Source organism: Phoenix dactylifera, chromosome 14, assembly GCF_009389715.1.
Source record: "Phoenix dactylifera cultivar Barhee BC4 chromosome 14, palm_55x_up_171113_PBpolish2nd_filt_p, whole genome shotgun sequence".
Taxonomy (NCBI): Eukaryota; Viridiplantae; Streptophyta; class Magnoliopsida; order Arecales; family Arecaceae; genus Phoenix; species Phoenix dactylifera.
Window position 1 is genome coordinate 9304488 of NC_052405.1, and position 18832 is coordinate 9323319.

The 18832-nt window shown below is 37.6% G+C and overlaps 1 protein-coding gene across 3 annotated transcripts; it reads right to left on the reverse strand.

Annotated features, from left to right (window-relative positions):
• Positions 1-3833: 3833 nt before the first annotated feature.
• On the reverse strand, positions 3834-17972 carry LOC103704785 (ferrochelatase-2, chloroplastic). Of its 3 annotated transcripts, none has more exons than XR_603672.3 (11): positions 17776-17972; positions 17189-17297; positions 16295-16622; positions 13962-14105; positions 12202-12303; positions 9544-9647; positions 9334-9460; positions 6679-6831; positions 4957-5057; positions 4583-4798; positions 3834-4315 (listed from the first exon to the last, which is right to left on the reverse strand). XR_603672.3 is itself a non-coding variant. In XM_039133568.1 (11 exons), exons 1-11 carry the CDS (start codon positions 17822-17824, stop codon positions 4091-4093), a joined length of 1647 nt encoding a protein of 548 aa, XP_038989496.1. In that variant the 5' UTR covers positions 17825-17971; the 3' UTR covers positions 3834-4090. The 3 variants fall into 3 exon arrangements, 2 of the variants coding, with proteins under 2 accessions (XP_038989496.1, XP_008786444.1); XM_039133568.1 differs by having other exon boundaries at positions 3834-4318; positions 4583-4784; positions 17776-17971; XM_008788222.3 differs by having other exon boundaries at positions 4583-4784; positions 17776-17967.
• Positions 17973-18832: the final 860 nt, after the last annotated feature.

Genomic DNA, 18832 nt, shown 5'->3' on the forward strand with positions numbered 1-18832 from the left:
AAGAATTCCTCCAGAAACCTTATCCAGATAAATATAGGATTATCCTTATGCAAAGCTCATTTTACCCCTAATATTGTGTATGGATAGAGGTGGGACCATGACAATAAAGATTGAAGATGGATAGCAGATGGTGGCGATAAACAAATCTAAGATGTTGGACTAAATTTTTTCTCTACAACAATAACTCAAACAACTTATGTGTGAGTACAGTCACTAAAATCAAAAAAGAGGAGATGTCGTAAACATGAAGGAGTAGTTACATCACTAGTCCACAGGGCTACTTTAAAATGCCGAGCAACAAATGAGGCGACTCAATCTGCCGTCCTATTCGCTTTTCAGAATATATGAACTGCTTGAAAGAAGTCCAAGTCTATCTCTAGTTAACGGATATCATACGGCAACGGATGCCCACTCCCATATTGGTGCTCTCTCTATATTCAATTAATCATTGTGGCCGAATTTTCCGCATCAAGATAACGCTGGATGAGGGTCAAAGGTTCGTAGGCCCGAGGGAAACCGGCATGCCTTGTAATAAAAGCAATGAATCAAGGGTATTTTGATAATTTAGTGTCTGGTGGGAGGTGGGATAATTTTAAATATGTTCTCACGTTCCAGAACAATCCAAGCTCTCCGGTCTAACGTAGCAACGAGGTCATATAATGACGTGTCTAATTTCTAGTGGCAAACAAGGTGGGGACCACGTGCCATTTCAGTTGGCAAGTTCCGGACGACTCACCACATGGAGCATTTTAGTTGGGTTGTTCCGGACACGACACCGAGAACAATAGTGGGCGAGAGGTGGGCCCAAGATTATGTCAGGAGGTCCCGCAGTGCAAAAGTTAAAGGAAGCTGTGGTCCCATCATAGCCGTCCATACAGCCAGCTTGCGTGGATAAGTCCGCGCTGCACCGGCATCTGGCATTCCATGTGCCACGTGGTTGGTCTCTTCGGTGAGGGTCCGCTTACGTCGGACCTGCGAAATAAAATAGCGTGTGATATATATGTATATATATTTTTCATCACGACCCCATCAGCATATACGTGGGAGGTCCTAACTTTATGCCTATGGTAAATCTCCACCGTTCATCAGGCTTGTCCTGGACAACAACAGATTGCATAAGAACTATGTGGTTCAATTTTTTCATGGCACATCGCACCATTGTTTTTTTTTTAGTTCTTGAACAAGCAACGCTTCAAGCGCCTGCAAGAAATTTCTGTTTTATAAATTTTTGATAAAGTAGCTCAGTGAAATGGAACCTTATCTCCAACCAAGTGATTCTGAGTTCGAAACATGCGGGCATCGATTAAATGGAGACCAAATGCTTTCTGCTCGGACACAGAGTTTGGAAAGACTTATTGGTCCGCTAGTAACCTCGGTGGTGCGAGGTATGACATACTCACACGGAGGATTCGTGCCGGAGATTATAGGGATCACCGAGCCGGGCCCATGGATGGGGAGGCTATGAATGAAATCGGCCGGAATACCCAACACACGGTCATTTCTGTCCGCATCGAACATTCTCCTGGCGGGATGGGGGCCAGTGAGAGCTGCTATGCGGGGTGGACTTGTCGCTTCCTCCCCCCTCTTTTTTATAAATAATAATAATAATAATAATAATAATAATAAGGACAATTATGGATCATCAATGGCAAAAAGCTGTCTACTTACTTATATATTATCATCAATGGTAGTTTTCTTTAATCTTGTAGGGACTAGTGATTTAGACAGATGTTACGATGGGTTGAAGGGCTTGCTCATGGAAGTATGGGTGTATTCACGTGCACGTGCCAAAAAAAAAAAGAAAAAAAGGAGAGTCATATCCCACCTGGATTCGAGGGATCACTCCCTCTCTCCAAGCTGTATATATTTGTATGGATGTGCTCGAAAGGTAGTGATGTGGGGAGATGACTATTTTATTCTTTTTATAGATTATATTTGGGACATTGAGAACAGCTCATATAGAAATAGAATACAATACGCAACTCCGATTACGCTGAGAGCCAGAGAACATCATGGCCTGTTCTCGTGCTGCACATGGCAAGAATGGCAAAGGAATGATGGGAACGGGACCAACTTGTCTCTATTCAAACTGGTTCCTGTGACATTAATTGTGATATGATTGAAGACACTTTTTTTTTTTTTGGTCAAAAAATAGAGGAGGGGGAGGACCAGCCCACCTACGTAGCAACCCTCACTCGACGTCATACAGATCACAGATTTCGCGTGCCTTGTCCGACACGTGGACTCATCTTAGTGGGCTCATCGCCTTCACGTGTAGGTACGTCACCCCAGCGCTACCTTAGTACAAATGGAAGAAAAATATATCCGCCAACGAGCCAACCAGATGTGGAGCATCCGATCTCCTAATTTAATCGATGCCCGCGCATTTTGAATCCAAACACATCAAACGAAATTATCGCTCCTTTACCACCAAGCTACTACCTTGGTGGCATTGAAGACACTTTTAGAATGCCAACCAGGAATTGGTAGGCGGTAATAACCTTTTTTTTGTTTTCCCGTCGTATAACTAGATGTTGGATACCAGTTATCTCATATCTGATTTGAGTCCCACTCTCATCCTGCTTTTAACTGGATTTCTTTTCACCTTCATCTCCAAAATAAAAAGAAAGTAAAACAATAATACTATATTTTGTATTCTTATTCTATGTGATTCATTTGACATAGGAAACCGGGTTATCTCCAGAGGGAAGCAATCTTAGGTCAGTCACGCGATAGAAATAATATCTACAAGATTGAATGTATTGCATGCAAGATTTTGATGTTGGAGTTCAACAAATCATCAATTTGCACGCACCTGACCGAGTTCTTGACGTAAAGAACTCTAAGACCAATGCTGGAATTGAAATAAACAAGGTCACTATTATATCCTATATGATATGACAAGACATAATAAATTTGATTAGAGTTTCCATAATTTGATGCGAAGTCATGAGAAGAGTTGAAACGAAGAGGCATGAGAAGAGTTGAAATTTGTATATGGCTTTCAACTTCTCCAGTGTCTTCTTTTGACCATCTTATCCTAATGAACTTGTAATATGCATAAAAGGGTTAAAAAAAGCAATTATAATAAAATAATCGCTTGTCAATTTCTTCGCAAACTTCTCCACAACGCTGACTGCTACATGTAACGTTCCTGCAACGTCTTTACCGACTTTTATTATTAAAAAAAAAAGATAAAGCGGTAGCAATTATTAACCTAAGTAGCCAGTCTTAATCTTGTCAAAATACTTCCCTTTTCAATTGATTCCTAAGAATTTTCACTACCGTATTTTGATTAATACTCGATTTAATATTTTTCTCCAATATTACTGACTACTAACTTTAATGCAATTGTGTACTCAAAGAGTATTACACATGCCAAATTACTTGGACCTTAGTTTCTTATGCATCTCTTAACCACTGTCTAGAAGAGCTACGAAGGAGTAGTCTTTTACCTCGACGGCCACAAATACTAATGTATTATTATTATTCCTGGCTATTACATAGAAAAGACAAGCTTCTAGCACTCTTATGATAGTGGTGTGGAACACACACAGCAATTTCCTTTTTTTTTTTTTTCTCAAGAGTACTAACTTTCATCCGGCCAGGAGTGCAGATCGAAACTTTTAATATATTAAAGTGAAATAAGATCTTATATGGCATGGGAAAACAACAAAATCTGTGGCACGAACAAATTATATCTGAATTCATGATGTGATAAAACAAACAAAATCATCCTCTAATTTCTCGTCTTTTAGGGATCAAATCCTGCTCAGATATAACCTAAAAAAAGTATTGTTCCAGGTGAAGGATATAGCAAGAAAACAGAAGTGTGAAGTATCAGCAACAGTCATTATGATTCAGAAAAACGTATCAAAAACATATAAGATAGGTCTAAAAAAGTATACACCAATGCCTTTTATATGTGCTCATATAGATGTATCCACAAAAGTTGCCCATCGGCCAGAATGGCAGCATTACTACCTGCACAGACGAAATGCTAGCAGTATCAGAATGAGAAGACTTGCGAAAAAAAACAGCATTTTCTTCACCGACGGCTTAGCTCATTGCATGTGAAATAAACTTCCAGTCAACGGAACAGGGGCAGGATTCCCCACTGGTGCAAGAATCCTTCGCCCGTGGTTACTTCTAAGACCAAAAGAGCAAGAACAGCTACCATGGCTGCTCGGCCGTTCCAGGTTTCTGCGCTTTTCGTCCATCCCCATTCCCACACAGTAACCGGCGGTGGAAGCTCGCCACGTTTTGAATCATATGCTGCCAAGAGCTCTTCTACGCTTCCAAGGGGCACAAGCGACTGCTAACAACGAAATCATTAATTTACGGCTAGTTGTTCTGAATCATTTTCAGTTGCTGAGCAATAAATGGTAAAGCATCTCAATGTAGATATCGTTTTCATCAAATTAGCAGATTTGAGTTTTGTCATAGGCAAGTTACATTGATATCTAGCTGTGTTAGCAAAAAAAAAATAACCTCAGTACTTCGGTTTGTGGTTGAAATAGTAATACTAGTAGCACCAACATTTGCTCACTTTAGGTAACTGGTGAGGTGTAGCACTGATTACCTGACGAGCCTCAAGATTGGAAACTGCCATTGCTCCGACATAGGGAAGACTCTCTATAACAGCATCAGCAAGATCAGAAATGAATGTTGGCTCACATCCTAAAGCAGGAACCCGCCCCCATCTCTCAATGCCAGATCTCAGAGCCAACTCTTTGTACTCCACATCAATTTCTTCAAGGGTTTCAATATGCTCACTGACAAAACTGCACATTGGATACTAAAAGGTAATCAAAATAGGAATATATTAAACGTCTTTAGCATTAACATATATGATGGACTGTCCATACATGCCAAAGTTACTGCTGAGGCAGCTAGAGACCCTAGAGTATCCTTTTAAAATTAAATGGGGAACAAGGAATTTAAGTGCAGAGCTACCTAATAGGGACGGCTAGAAGACTTTTCACTCCTTTTTGTCCAAGCTCAACAATTGTCTCGTCGGTGTAGGGCTTCAACCATTCCACAGGTCCAACTCGGCTCTGAAAATCCAGTCAAAGGCTACTAAGTGAAAAGAACTCAAAAAAAAATCATGGTAAACATAAACAAATCATAGCATTTGGGGCAAAGTAATGGTGGATAGTGGTTGATTTCATAAGACATTGTTTGATGTCATAAATATAACTGCGTCACATGGAAATAAACAGAATGAACAACAGATTTGAGATCCAAAAAACTGGGAGTGCTTATATCAATCTAGAGATGCATGCTTACCAAGAGGCTAGGTGCCTTCACTGTGTTCAGGAGAAAAAAACAATTGCCTTATATAACTGTAGCTATAAGAACACAAATGCAAAACAATAGCGATGATGTGGGCACTATCAAATGGTTTGGTATCCAAAGATATAACTGCACAGGAATCCAAGCTACATGCACCCACACTTCTAAAATTGTCTAGAACCTCCAAGTGCCATCCTTGCAAATTCTAATAGTTTTACTTGGGAAATGTCTATGACTTCCAGTGAAGTGTCAACAATTTGTTAGACATAAGTGGGTCATGAAAGGTTTACTGTTTTTTTCAATGAATCCTTTTTGAGATCCAAAGATATAGTTAGAAGTGTCCATATCCAAGTTAGACCTCGACCACAATAAGCATTTTAACTTTTTTCCTATTGGTGCTATAATATCATTCATCATAACCAACCTCGGTCGAATCACATGATGTTTTCAAATCCTTTTAGCTCGAACTTTTCAGATGTGATGATTGTTAGGTAGGGTTTTGAAATATCTAAGCAACATCAGGCATTTGATCAAAGAGAATCTTTGAAACATTGCTGCAGCAATACTAAACACTCCAGTGTGGTTAAGAAGCCATCAATAATACAAGAAGTAGTTGACAAAGTGGCCAGAATATCATCAGCAATAATCAAATAAAATCACTTTGTTGCTAGAGAGCCAGCTTGTTATTAGTCTATTTTCTAGCACATCCTACAAGACAGGCAGAGGAATTACTTTATCTTCTTTGCATATAATATTCTACCAACAGGAACATGCATAACCTGAATGCTTTTTAGGATTGGACAAAATTAGCAACATTGGCAATCACAATAATGATTGTAGTAATATGGTTATTACTTGAGAGAAATCCCAACGTGATTACTTTTGTCCAAAAATAAGCTTGATATATCTGACCCAGTTCAAATGAAATGATAATAAGACTGAGCAAAAGAACAAGGAACCTTACTGTATATAAGAGCAATTCCACCAGCATGCACTGAAGAAACCATAAATGTACATATCTATCAACCTACACATCTGTACATGAATAATACATTCATACATACAGGTACATGTGGGTTCTCGTGCATGAATATATCTAGAATACCTGTACGTATGCATGTAGGTATATATGTCTGTCTAGTATGTGTATGTATATATGGATGAATTTATGTTGTATATTTGTATATATACATAACATACATAAGGGAGCATAGAGTAACATGAAAAAAACTACAGAAATTATAGCCCAATGTAGCTATATCTTAATAGATCAAATAATCCGCAGGCTAACTACAGAAATGACCTTCAACCCATAAAAGAGAGACCGCATGATGAGAGAAAACTACTAGTGAATAAGATTACATAATACAGCAAATACTTAACCTGGTAAGCAAGGGTGTATGGATTTGTTATTCCGCGTTTTTCTAGTTCTTCCATAATTAAATCTACACACTCCTCCATCTCTGCTTTGTATGGATCTCCAGCTTCTTCCACATATGCGAGGGGCACTCCATGAGCACTGAAAAATATCATTACCTGCAACATATGTCTAAATGAGTTCATAAAAATTACCAAAAAGGAAAGCAATACTATTCGGCACATCAAGCTGAAACAGGCACAAAATAGAAGCTTCTAAGGCAAAAAGAGAAGAGACAGAAGTTGACCAAAATGTATAGTAGTTCCATGTATACTTGATCTACACCTATGCGAATTTTTTGTTTTTATTTTTCTACCCATACTATTCAAGAAACCATCCTCTTTTTAACAATTTATAACCTATGCTATGCATCACCAAAAACATCCAAACAGTTTTCCCTCGGTTTGTAATTAATTGATCCTACTCATTTTATTTTTCTATCCTCATCCTTCTGAATCTACCTGCATATCCATGTCGACTTCATCTTACATTTTACATTCGTCTTATATTTTATGTTCATCGTATGTCAACAATGTATATCAGGTTAAACTACATTCCTATTTATAATGCTAACATCATAACACATACGACAAAAATGATCTTTTTATGACATGAACCCCATTATGAATGCTGGAAGCTCGCAAAGCTGCCGATTCAAACCCTTGAATTTAGGATCTAAAGATTTTGTAGTACATGTTTTAATTTATTATATTTACTTTTTATTTATTAGGCAGATTTACACACAAAGCAAAGAAACCACAAACACGCGGATCCTACAATGTCTATGTTGGACTGCTACAAGCACCCAAGTATATGAAAATCAAGATTGAAATCTTCAGGCGACTAAACAGATCAATGAAGCATAATCCAATGTTGTTTTGGATTTTCTTTTAAAACAAGGCAAACAACAAAAGCTCAATAACAAGCCCTATTTTGCAACTATAACATCAAGATGTGATAGAGGATTTCTCAGGAGGCAATGGACAACATCCCTAATCAAGTCGCATAGGAGTGGGCAGGGAAGGGATGAACCACTATGGGTTGATGCTGTTGCTTGCAAGAAACAGAGACACAAGGCAGATAGTGACATAGATAATGCAAAAACTAAACCAGGTGACCATGATAAAGTTTTTGATCGCCATGTATTGGCTAATGGTAGAATGGACTGAGAATTCAAAAAGAGTGCATTTAAGTGGAGAGCCACAAACGTGAAGTCACCTGAATGAGAAACTAAAGCCCTAGATCTGGTTGATTCTCTTAAACATTCTTGTGGCCAAAAGTGCCTAAGATGTGAGATTCCAGAAGTGTTCCGCATGAAAGGAATAGGGAGACAATGCAGAGCTTTATTCTTACTCCTAGAGTTGTAATGCTCAAGCCAACTGCCATAAATCATAATATAAAATTTTCACAGGAGACCTGAGAGATGATTTATGTTTGAACTTATCAAGTGCCTAGAAATTAGGTGTTGGAAAACAAACCATGCAAGTACAAGAGATATAGGTGGCATGGTTACTACACAGTGGTACATGTATTAAGACAAAGGAAAAGGGATTTTTTTTTTCTTGGGGGCTTTGGATGGTCCAGTATATGCACCTACTTGTGCATAAAAAATGATATGCATACCACGTGACCTTTAACAAGAACCATGAAGAGCTTCAATATATAGTTATCTTATGATTAGCTTTATGAATTTGTACTAAATTAGAATTCCAATCGGTCACTCCTTCCAATGACATGAAGACATTACTCTTGTTTTAGCCTCACACATCAAACATCACCACTAGTGGGTTGGTAGATTGATCTTTCATGAACACATTAAGAAAATGATGGTTTCTTCATATCTAAGGTTCGATTAGCTTCCAGCCAGCTCTTTATGCCTGCAATCTTCTCTTCATTATCCTAACTGTAGCCAAATATTCGCCTAGAATTACTAACTATGCAAGTAATTTTCTTCCAAAGTAGCATTGATATAAAAGCCTATGTAGGCAACATCAGGTTTAAAAAGGCCAGTCTTTTTTTTAAAAGTTTTTTTATATAGATCAACCTGTGTTGAGGGTGGGAGTACTACCAGTTTAAAAGCCCAGCTGACCCCTACCAATTTATTAGAATGAAAGAAAAGGGAATCAAAAGAGAAGTTGAAATCTGAGGATGCTCAAAGGATCTACACAGGAAAGAAACATCAAAGTGAGCAACATGTTTTTTACATCTGATGTATAGCCTAGTTTATCCATCTCGATGTTTTTCAAAGCAAGAAAAGAAACTTCTTAATGGTATATAATGCTGATTATAGAAATCATTAGCAAGGCAGTCAGCAACCATGTTCCCTCTCTAAATACATGTGATATTTTCAGGGTCACCGAGGCTTCTAACTTCCTAAACTTCAACAACTCATAACATAGATTCGAGGGACAGTTGCACTCAGCCAAAAAAAATAATTAACAAGGACCAAAAAAATCATTCTCTAATTGGATTTTTGCAAGACCTTTGGCAACAAAAAATTCAATTCCTCCTATGACTGCCCTATATGCAAGTTCCCCATAAGTTAGTAACACTTAGTTAGAGATATCAGGCACTAATTTAAATAAGAAATAAAATATCTATCCAATTCAAGAAGTTCGCACCTTCTCAGGGCTATCAAATGTGCGTAACTCTTTTTCAATTAAATTTGCCATGGCCTTGATGTATCCCTCACGCTGGTACCATGAAGGTATAACTGTGTGTTGCATATTAACCAGATACTCATCCTCCCTGCAGAACTAAATTAATGTCATAAAATTGACACTGGCTTTTAAAATCATCATAAGCACGAGATGAAATGTTACATTCATTACCTGAATATACTCTCTAGCAAACGAAGACTTGAACCACTAGTTGATATTGAAAACTGTGGATAAAGAGGAAGCACAACAAGTTTTGTTATCCTGTCCTGTTTAATCTGCACAGTTAACAAGAAAAATATAAAAATACATTGACAAATGTACAAAATCAGTTTTCTATTTAATAATCTGGCAATCAAATTTCTACTGAAATGAAGAAAGGATAAATATATGTAAATATATTCAATTCATAGGCTCAATACTTGTGTTTTCTTATTAATATTAAAATAAAGACAAGAATAGGATGCAACAGTCAAAGCTAAAACTTACTTCCATATCATACGCATGCATGGAAAAAGAGAAACTTCTATACTAGCTTCCATCCATCTCCTTCTGAGAAAGGAGAAGCTCAAAAAAGAGGAAAACATCAAGTAGTACAATAATATTCACTCTGATGGCTAGAAAATAACATTGTAGTGACATAAAATTTTGCAGTGTGTCGTGTGCCATAAGAATTCAATATCATGATATAGGGTTATCTATTTATGACATCCATTGTGGCTTTTGGGATATCATTGGCGATAATATTCTTGTCATGGGCAATTAGAAAAAGGAGGTATAAAATTTTATTAAGAACCCTATTGGCATAAGATTACTATGTCCATCTTTACATGCCTACATCATATTTGCAGAACATACATTTGGTATGGAAGACAAAAAAAGTAGCTTAGCTATGTAATGAATTCTCATTTTAGCTATAAGTCTCCCCCGCCTAGCAGTTCCATAGCATCAACTTGTTATTTATCATTTATTTGTTGCTTTATGTTCTGGTCCTTAGAGTGAATAGGAAATAAGAAGCTTTCCTATTCCCACATGGCCCATAGTTGTTAGGTAGCAAAACCTTTGAAAAAAAACATGCTGGCATTTATAAAACTACCAGTCTAACAAGACCAATATTCCTGGTCATCATAACCAACTATTATAACTACATTTTAGTTTATGATCCAGGTCCATGTGGCCTCCTAGGTGCTTAATTTGGCCGGGCTGCCTAGGCCAAGCCACTCAAATCATACCACTTTTCAGGTTTCTTGTCCGATTTTCTTTCCCTGTAAGGGACATGCAGGAGAGAAGCAAAGGCTACCACATCCTAGTATTAGCCAGTAGGTTGATCAATGGGTATCAACAGGTCAGGGACAGTGATAAGTAACAGAAACCATTGCACCTCTTCTTCATCTAACCATCATTCCACCTTTGTTTTCCTAAATTTTCCCTTTGTTCTGCTTGCAGCCTCTAGTTTTCTTGGCCCCTCCTGCTTCTTGCTAAGTGCTGGACTGCAATCCTTGTGGATCTTGATCTTTGGACTTTGAGCACAACAAACAGATTCATGGTCCCATATGTGGTAAAAATGAGTATATATAATATATGCACATCCATATTTATGTGGTAAAAAGGATATCAGGTTTGTTAAGATGGATTAAGGTTGTATTTGTGTTCTATTTCCCACAGGTAAGTAACTAAAAGTAACCTAGATAAGGAACTATATTTTCAAAGCTTATCTTACAGCTCCAATTATGTAAGCTTAAAATTTAATAGTGTCATGTGTCGACAAGAGTTAAGTTTCAGCATAGTACAGCTTGGTTTGCATAGTGTGTCAGCTTACCTGCATTGCATGAGTAACAAAGCAATACTCTAATTTTACCATTATTTCTTCTTTTGTCCCTAAAACTATCATTTGCGAGATAAGAAAAATTAACTGAATTTACAAGCAAAATGGGCCCCGGCTCCATTATAAACTATCTACTAAAGTGTAACACAACTATAAGAATTATCAATAACGGTCCCATCTGTTTGGAGTTTGTCACGTGAATCTCTTTTGCACAAAAACCATCTGCTGCAATTTTTTGGTCAATCAAATTATTAGATTATAAACTCCATCAATCAACGTCTGTTGTGCCGGTACCGAGCCCTATACTAGTTGCCTGCCACCATAGGTCAAGTACGACCCCATGCCATACCATGCCGGCCCAGTACCGACACAATAGAAGCGGGGGAGAGGGAGAACGAGAGAGAGAAAAAGAGAGAGTGCGGGAGGGAGAGAGAGGGAGAGGAAGAAAGAGAGGTCGATCAGGGCCGGCCGGCGGAGGCTGGGCTCAGCTCCGGTCCTCTGTTTCGTTCGAAACAGGGGCCCAGAGAGGGCCTCTTTTATTTTTGTAGATTTTAAGTTGAAGTCGGCAAACCCATTGCCGACTTCACTTAATCCGCAATGGTTTTGCCGACTTCAACTTAAAATCCACAAAAGTAAAAAAAGACCCCTCCAGGCCCCTATTTCGAATGAAACAGGAGACCGGAGCGGAGCCCCACCTCCACAACTCCCCGACCTCTGCCTCCTCCACCGGCCGGCCTCTTTCTTCCTTCCTCTCCCTCTCCCTCCCCCGCTCTCTCTCTCTCTTTTCCTCTTTTTCTTCTCCTTCTCCCCCTCCGGTGACGGCATCTCGGTTTCGTTGCTGGAACCGCCCGGTCTGCCGCTGGTACCATCCCGGTCCGCCGTCGGTACAGTTCGAGACGCCCCAAACCGGACGGTTCGGGATGGTTCCGCTGACCAAGCCATCAATTTTTAATATGATCATTTGAAATGGAAATAAACTTCAAGGTAAATATATATGAACTCTTTACCTGTTGAATAGCTTCTTCAGTGAAAGGATGCCAATATCGCATTCCAACGTACACCTTCACCGGGACATTTTTGTTACAAAGGGCCTTCCTCAATGCTTCCGCCTAAATTATAAAAAAGAAAAGCTATAAGTATACATATAGACTATTTCCAACTTGAAACTAATTGGAAAAGTTGCAGTTCGCTTCGCAAGCTTGCTTGTCAGCTTGCTTTGCTCTAAGTTGACCTCTTACCTTGAAAAGGAAAAAAAACCTCAACCTATTCTTACTTTTGAAAGGATATTAAACCCATGCCTTACGGGGCCCCCGTGGACCGGGGCCTATTGAGCGCAGTTAAGCTAGTACGCGCCGGAGAAAAGAAAGGCATAGATCATTGGTATTGGATGTATCATTTGGTTGTGCCGAGTCAAATCTGCTCCTCTGATTTTTATACCTTCAGTTTAAACAAAAAAAAAATGCAAGGCTAGCAGAGTCTCCAAGGCAACTTCACATATGAATGTGACATGGTCATTAGGCATGTAACTGATAAACACCAATAATATAACAAATATGCATGGTTCCATCTATTTGGAGCAGTTCTTGCCAATACTGAGTCAATTGCCCCGATTTACTCCATCAGATGTAAACATAATTTTTTTGAATCCCAGGACAATTCCATCCAAGTCTTCTTAGGCCCTATTTTTTCATGACCATAAAGCCGTATGTTACCTCCTCAAGATAGGTTTACCCTACCCTTTCATTGCACATTATCAAGCCACTTCTACCAGTAAAGTAGGCAATCAAAAAACATGAATACGTTATTAAGAAGTCAAGAGTCATGGTAATCAACAATGAGACCACAATGATGGTTTTATCATCTTATTTCAGTGATGGTCTTAACCATTTATAAATAATAAGCACCAAAGCTACATTCAAATAAACCAGCATAGTTAGCATAAAAAATGCCTAATATCCACTGATAACAGATTAAATTAAGTGAAAATAAAGGTAGTAAGACCTAAAAAATGCAAAGGTGCAATACTAGATGTCATATATTGAATTTTCCTTGCTAGCAGGAAAAGGTTAAAAAAAAGCCGTTTGATGTTTAACAGGATTCAGAATCATGACAATGAATAGGCAAGGAAAGGAAATGCTGTTTTTAGTGCATGTGATTTGCATCTATTGAAATTTTACTTCAATGGGCTTTGACTCTCTCTCTCTCTCAATATGTGTCTATGTATATACGTATATAAGTATGCACGTATGTATGTATAAGTACATACCATATATATAGACAGATAGGTTGGTAGAGACAGATGTCGTTTCGCTTTGAAGCGAGCATAATAAGACAAGAAACAGTTTCAAAGAAAATTATTTTTAATGGTTTGCTCCCCATCACCATGTTCTAGATGTCTAGCATTGATATTTATCAATTAGGGTATGAGCACCATGGATTGCAATTCTCTGAAACTGGTTGTAATTGAAACATCGTCAAATATCTTCTCTAATTCTTGTCTGAAATTTAGAAATAAAAAATGGGGAGTTTTCATCAGATAAAGGAAAACTTTCATTATGTCATCAAATGTCTGCATGAGAACTTTTTTTGGAAAAAAAAATAGAAATCATTCTTCTTAAGCAGAAACCTGAATAAATAGTTGATTTAACTTGTTTTTAACAGAACCCTGTAATAAAAAGTTCGGCAATCTGAAGTTAGAGAAGGAAAGGAAATAAAAAAACAAAAACTTGCTTTTAACAGACAAAAAATAGGTCAAAATAAATCATGCCTGTGCTTCGGTTATCTGTCGAAGTGGAGAACCACCACCTATGGAAGCATAACCTTCTTTGCTCTTGGGTGCTCTAACAGCGGATATGAATTGTGCCAAAGGCTTCTGAAAAAACCAGAACATCCTAGGAAGCCGAATAATGTCCTGTCAATTGTCCATTATCAGTTAGTCACTACAGCAAATGAAGATAAATATAAGGGCAGTGGAAAGTTGATAACACTTTCTTTTAGGTCCAAAAAGACCTAAAACCAAATCAGTATATCACACAAACAAATCACTTTGTTTTTCATCTAAACTATGGTTACCAACTAATAAAACAGGACATAAAAAACAGGCCCCTCTTGTTCAAATATGCCTTAGCCAAGAATATAGCATCATATCGGAGAGTCTACATCTGGTTGAAAGGCAGTCATAATTTTTCTCAAACTTTATTGTACCATATAGATCCTTACCCAGCCTCATACTGATGTGACCAGCCTTGTTTGCTAATGTTCTAAAACTATGACTCATGTAAAAGAAATAATAAACAAAGTGATTTGAGCTATTCACATGCACACAAACACACACTCAAAAAGGAGCCTAGTAAAATGGAGAAAAACACTAAAACTATGAAATCTTTTTAATCCAATATACATAGATATTACAAGTATAAAATTGGACAAAGTCCAGCAAGAATCCTAAACCACTTTAGATCTATATAAATTTTGATACAAAACATTAGATATAAAATATAAACAGGACCATTGACATGAAATAAGATGCACAATGGGTTCATTTAACCAAACTTCTGTAGCGACAAGATAAGTAAAATTAACACTCTTGACCATCTAACATATGAAATTGTAGTGTATAGATACCAACAGACATATCACTTGACTACAAAATAACCACATGAAAGGTCGCATGGATGCATCCTAGAGCTGAATAAGAACAAGGTAACATGCATATTATTTCAATGCAAAAGACGCATATAACAAGCAACTGGTATACATAAGACATCCGTGAAGAAAAATTTAAAGAGATAGTAGACGTAAATATCATATTCAAAAGCAAACCATTAGAAGCAGTTTATTCTTCACATGATCCACCAAAAAAATAAAAAAAATAAAGATTTATTTCATAAATCAAATCAAATGAACTCCAAGCAAAATAAATTGTATTAACCATTTTTCGCAATGAAGCTACCTTGAACTCCATACTGGTAGTGCAATGATGCATCTGGAACCTCAGGAAGATTAAAGATGCACCAACACTTGAATTATTAGCTGACCGTAGACTATAATGGTCACCTATTAGGAGTGAGTTACCTTAGCATATAGTATCACTGTATGGGAAAAATGAGCAAGTATACAGTCTACTTTGACCAGGGGTTTTAACAGCATCCCAGCCTACACACATCATGATAGGATGCAGCACAATCAAGATGGAAGACTGGACCATTAGGCAGAGAATGAAACTCTTAGGCACATTTGAGTAGGACAAAGCATAAAGATGAAGTGGCCACCCTTCCATGATTAGTTCAACCATATACATTTTTTCTCAATTGGCAGGTTTACGATAATAGCTTCTTAAAGAGGCATGATATGCTGGCAGCAAGTGAAATTAGTTGAAGCAAATATTGTAAGGGCTTGCTGCAAATTGGAGGCAATGAGTTGTCAAATCACATGGCCTGCTAAAAACCAGAAATCTAAAATAATAGTCTACAGAGAATTTTTTCCTTAAGAAACTATTATCTGAAATTATGAGAATATGCACTAGGCATTCACCTCATTGAGAAGGATATGAATGAATGAATATGTTTTTGCCTTTCTAGAAACATTCGAGCTAATATAAGGAACTTACTAGCTCACCTAATATATTGAGAACATAATTGGAGAACATTACCTGGTAACTAACTGTAAGACAAGCGTCGTTCACATGATGTTAGAACTTGAACAAGAAATATTGTCTATTAGGTGATGCTAGCATACTTTATAATACATTAAATCTTTATGTAAGACTTAGAGAAATCAAAAGGCATTCAACAGCTACCAATTGCACTCTAATTCAGATAAGAATACACCTTGCTACTAAATCAGAACATAATTGAATGTAAATCAGAACATAATTGAATGTGAATAAAAAAAAAAATGAGGGTCAAAGAGCATCTTAATGAGATGCAAGGCACTAATACGACAGCAATTATCATGCATTTCCTTCATCTAAAGCATTCAAAATACAAAATGAGTGGTCCTAATCAGAATAGACTCACTTTAAATGCATTAAAACTAAAAAAAATGTTGAAACTAGCGAAAGTATAGAAGAAGGGAACAAGAAGGTCTGGCTTTATTTACCGGGTCAGAAAAAAGATTAAATAAGAACGGTTGCACATCTTCAAGGGTCTCTGGTCCTCCAAGATTAAGTAACAAGACTCCAACTTTTTCATTGCCAACAATAAGCGTGCTGGATGCGGCTTGAGACTTAGAGGTCATTAATGCCTCAGAGGAGGATGAATATCTTTTGAATGATCGCTTGCAGCTGGATGAAGGTGGATCAAGATATCCTCGAAGATATTTGGAAATTAGGGGTTTCTTTCGACAACATGGTCTAACCCAAGCATCCATCTCGCCACCAGAAGGATGGTTAAAAATTTGAGTTAAACATGTTGGTGGTCGAACAACCCTGTTACAAAGAAAATTAAACAATTAATTTTTTTCAGAAGCTAGACAAATACCACTATGCTCCATGAATAATATTAGTGTGACTGTATAACAATGTTAAAGATGTCTGCATGGGTGGGCATGTGCAGAGGTTTGAACAGAAGGAGGTAGGAACGAAAAGAATACTCAAGTAGGCAGTATAACCATCCAATCAGTGAAAATGAGCAAGAATATCATTAAGAATCTAGTACTTTGATCCAAAAACATGTTTTATGTTGTCTTGTCCCATCAAAAATTGAGCCACTTTGTAAAAGCATTGACTTTAAGCAAGGTCGTTTTGCAAAACAGCAAAAATGCATTACGTAGATTGAAAACTTTTTTTGTGTATGTGTCTTGGAAAAGGGAATTGTGATACTTAAGTTGTCCTGGGCAATGACTTGGTCTCAATTTATGAAGTAAAACAATTCTTAAAGTTTCTCAAACAGAAGTAGCACTTGTTGACGGGCACAGATTTTCCAAAACCACGTCCTTGTAGCCACTATGCTTTCTCGGAAAACGAAAAGGTTACATTCTTGGAGCGAGTAATACCTTGCGGGCAAAGATTTTGACTGAGCCAAAGTAGTAGATCCCAGCTCCAGGTTGCCCATCTCAATTACACCCCTGGTACTCGCCTGGTGAGATGATGACAATCGCTCCCCTACCATTAACAAAAGCAACAAAAAATGTAATCAAAAAAAAAAAAAAAAAACCGAAGATGAATTCTAGGACCCACCTGCAAAATCACTAGTATAAGATGTGGGTGTAGTTAAACTTACTTTCTGGAAGAGAAAATCAGGGATTACGAATTTAGTTAAGAAATTAGCATATAAACTACACTCCAATGATGCCCATAGTTTGTATGCTGTCACCAATTAAAGAAAGAAAAAAGGGGAGTCCTTTTCCCTCATCAAAAGAGCCCATTAAGACAAATGGTCTACAGTATCTTCTAAATTCAGCTCCCTAAGCTTGTGAACGGATCAAGAACGTCCAAATATTACATATTTAATGGAGAAAAAACCGAATTGAGCAATTCCAATAAAAAACACGAGATTCGTTACTGTTTTCTCCCATTCATTCTACTTCTCATGGAACTTGGGGGGGAAAAAGGGGGGGAAAGAAGATCGGAAAAGTCTTACACTGAGAGGCGGGAGAAGGGAGGGAAAGCGCCAAGACCTCGATCCCCATTCCGATGCCCTAATATCTCCTCGGCGCTGGTGGAAATTGGGGGAAAAAATAGAGGTCGAGATAAAGAAGAGATCTGTAGTGGATTTTTCGCCTCTCTCTCTCTCTCTCTCTCTCCGTGTACGGAAATATGCATTGAGAGCTGTGGAAAAAATAATCCGCAACGATTGGTGGTGTCTTTTTCTTCTGGGCTTTTCTCGTCCGATATTATGAAGGACGAGTGGTAACGGTTACTGCGGTGAGCGTAGGATACTGCTGACCTGTTACGCCTTTGGCTTTATTCTCAATTTTCCTTTTAAAACTAAACTTTATTTTAAATTCTTCATGCATAAGAAAAGATTTTTTTCTAGAACAATATATATTTAGTTGTTCACAAAATAATTTTGTTTATTTTTTATGAAAAATGTCCTATCACAATTAAAGAGTACATCTTTGTTCAGATAATTACTAGTCTCATATCTAAATCAAGAAGCAAAATTGTCAAAATATCCCTGAATGCATATCATTCGATGAAAAATAAATCTAACCTTTTTATCAAGAGAGGATATTGATATGAACAAAAATACGATCCCATTAATTTATAGATGTTTTATTTGAGAATGGTATGAGACACTTGACTCTTTAAGAAGCTTTAAGCCTGATCAACTTGAACTTGCAACAATATGTAAAAATTTAACCATGGATGCCTCACATCTCTGTATACTTCTCTGTATATATTAATATCATTGTAAAAAGCATAAGATGTATCATCCTCTTCCTATGAACCAGGCTCGTCTCGATAGTCATATCCTGTCACGCCCCGGATCCGGATCCGTGACACGGCCGTGCTATTGCCGACTACCGCCCACAATAGCACGCAGCCTCATACATGGGTAACAGGATAGTCAAACCAACCAAATCTTTTCATATGAAAGTATTCTTAGTACAACATGCTGATCAGTACCCAAATACAGAGCTTCTATGTAGTTTATGTATGCAAAAGTATACTTGCTTTACCCCAAAAGAAAAAAG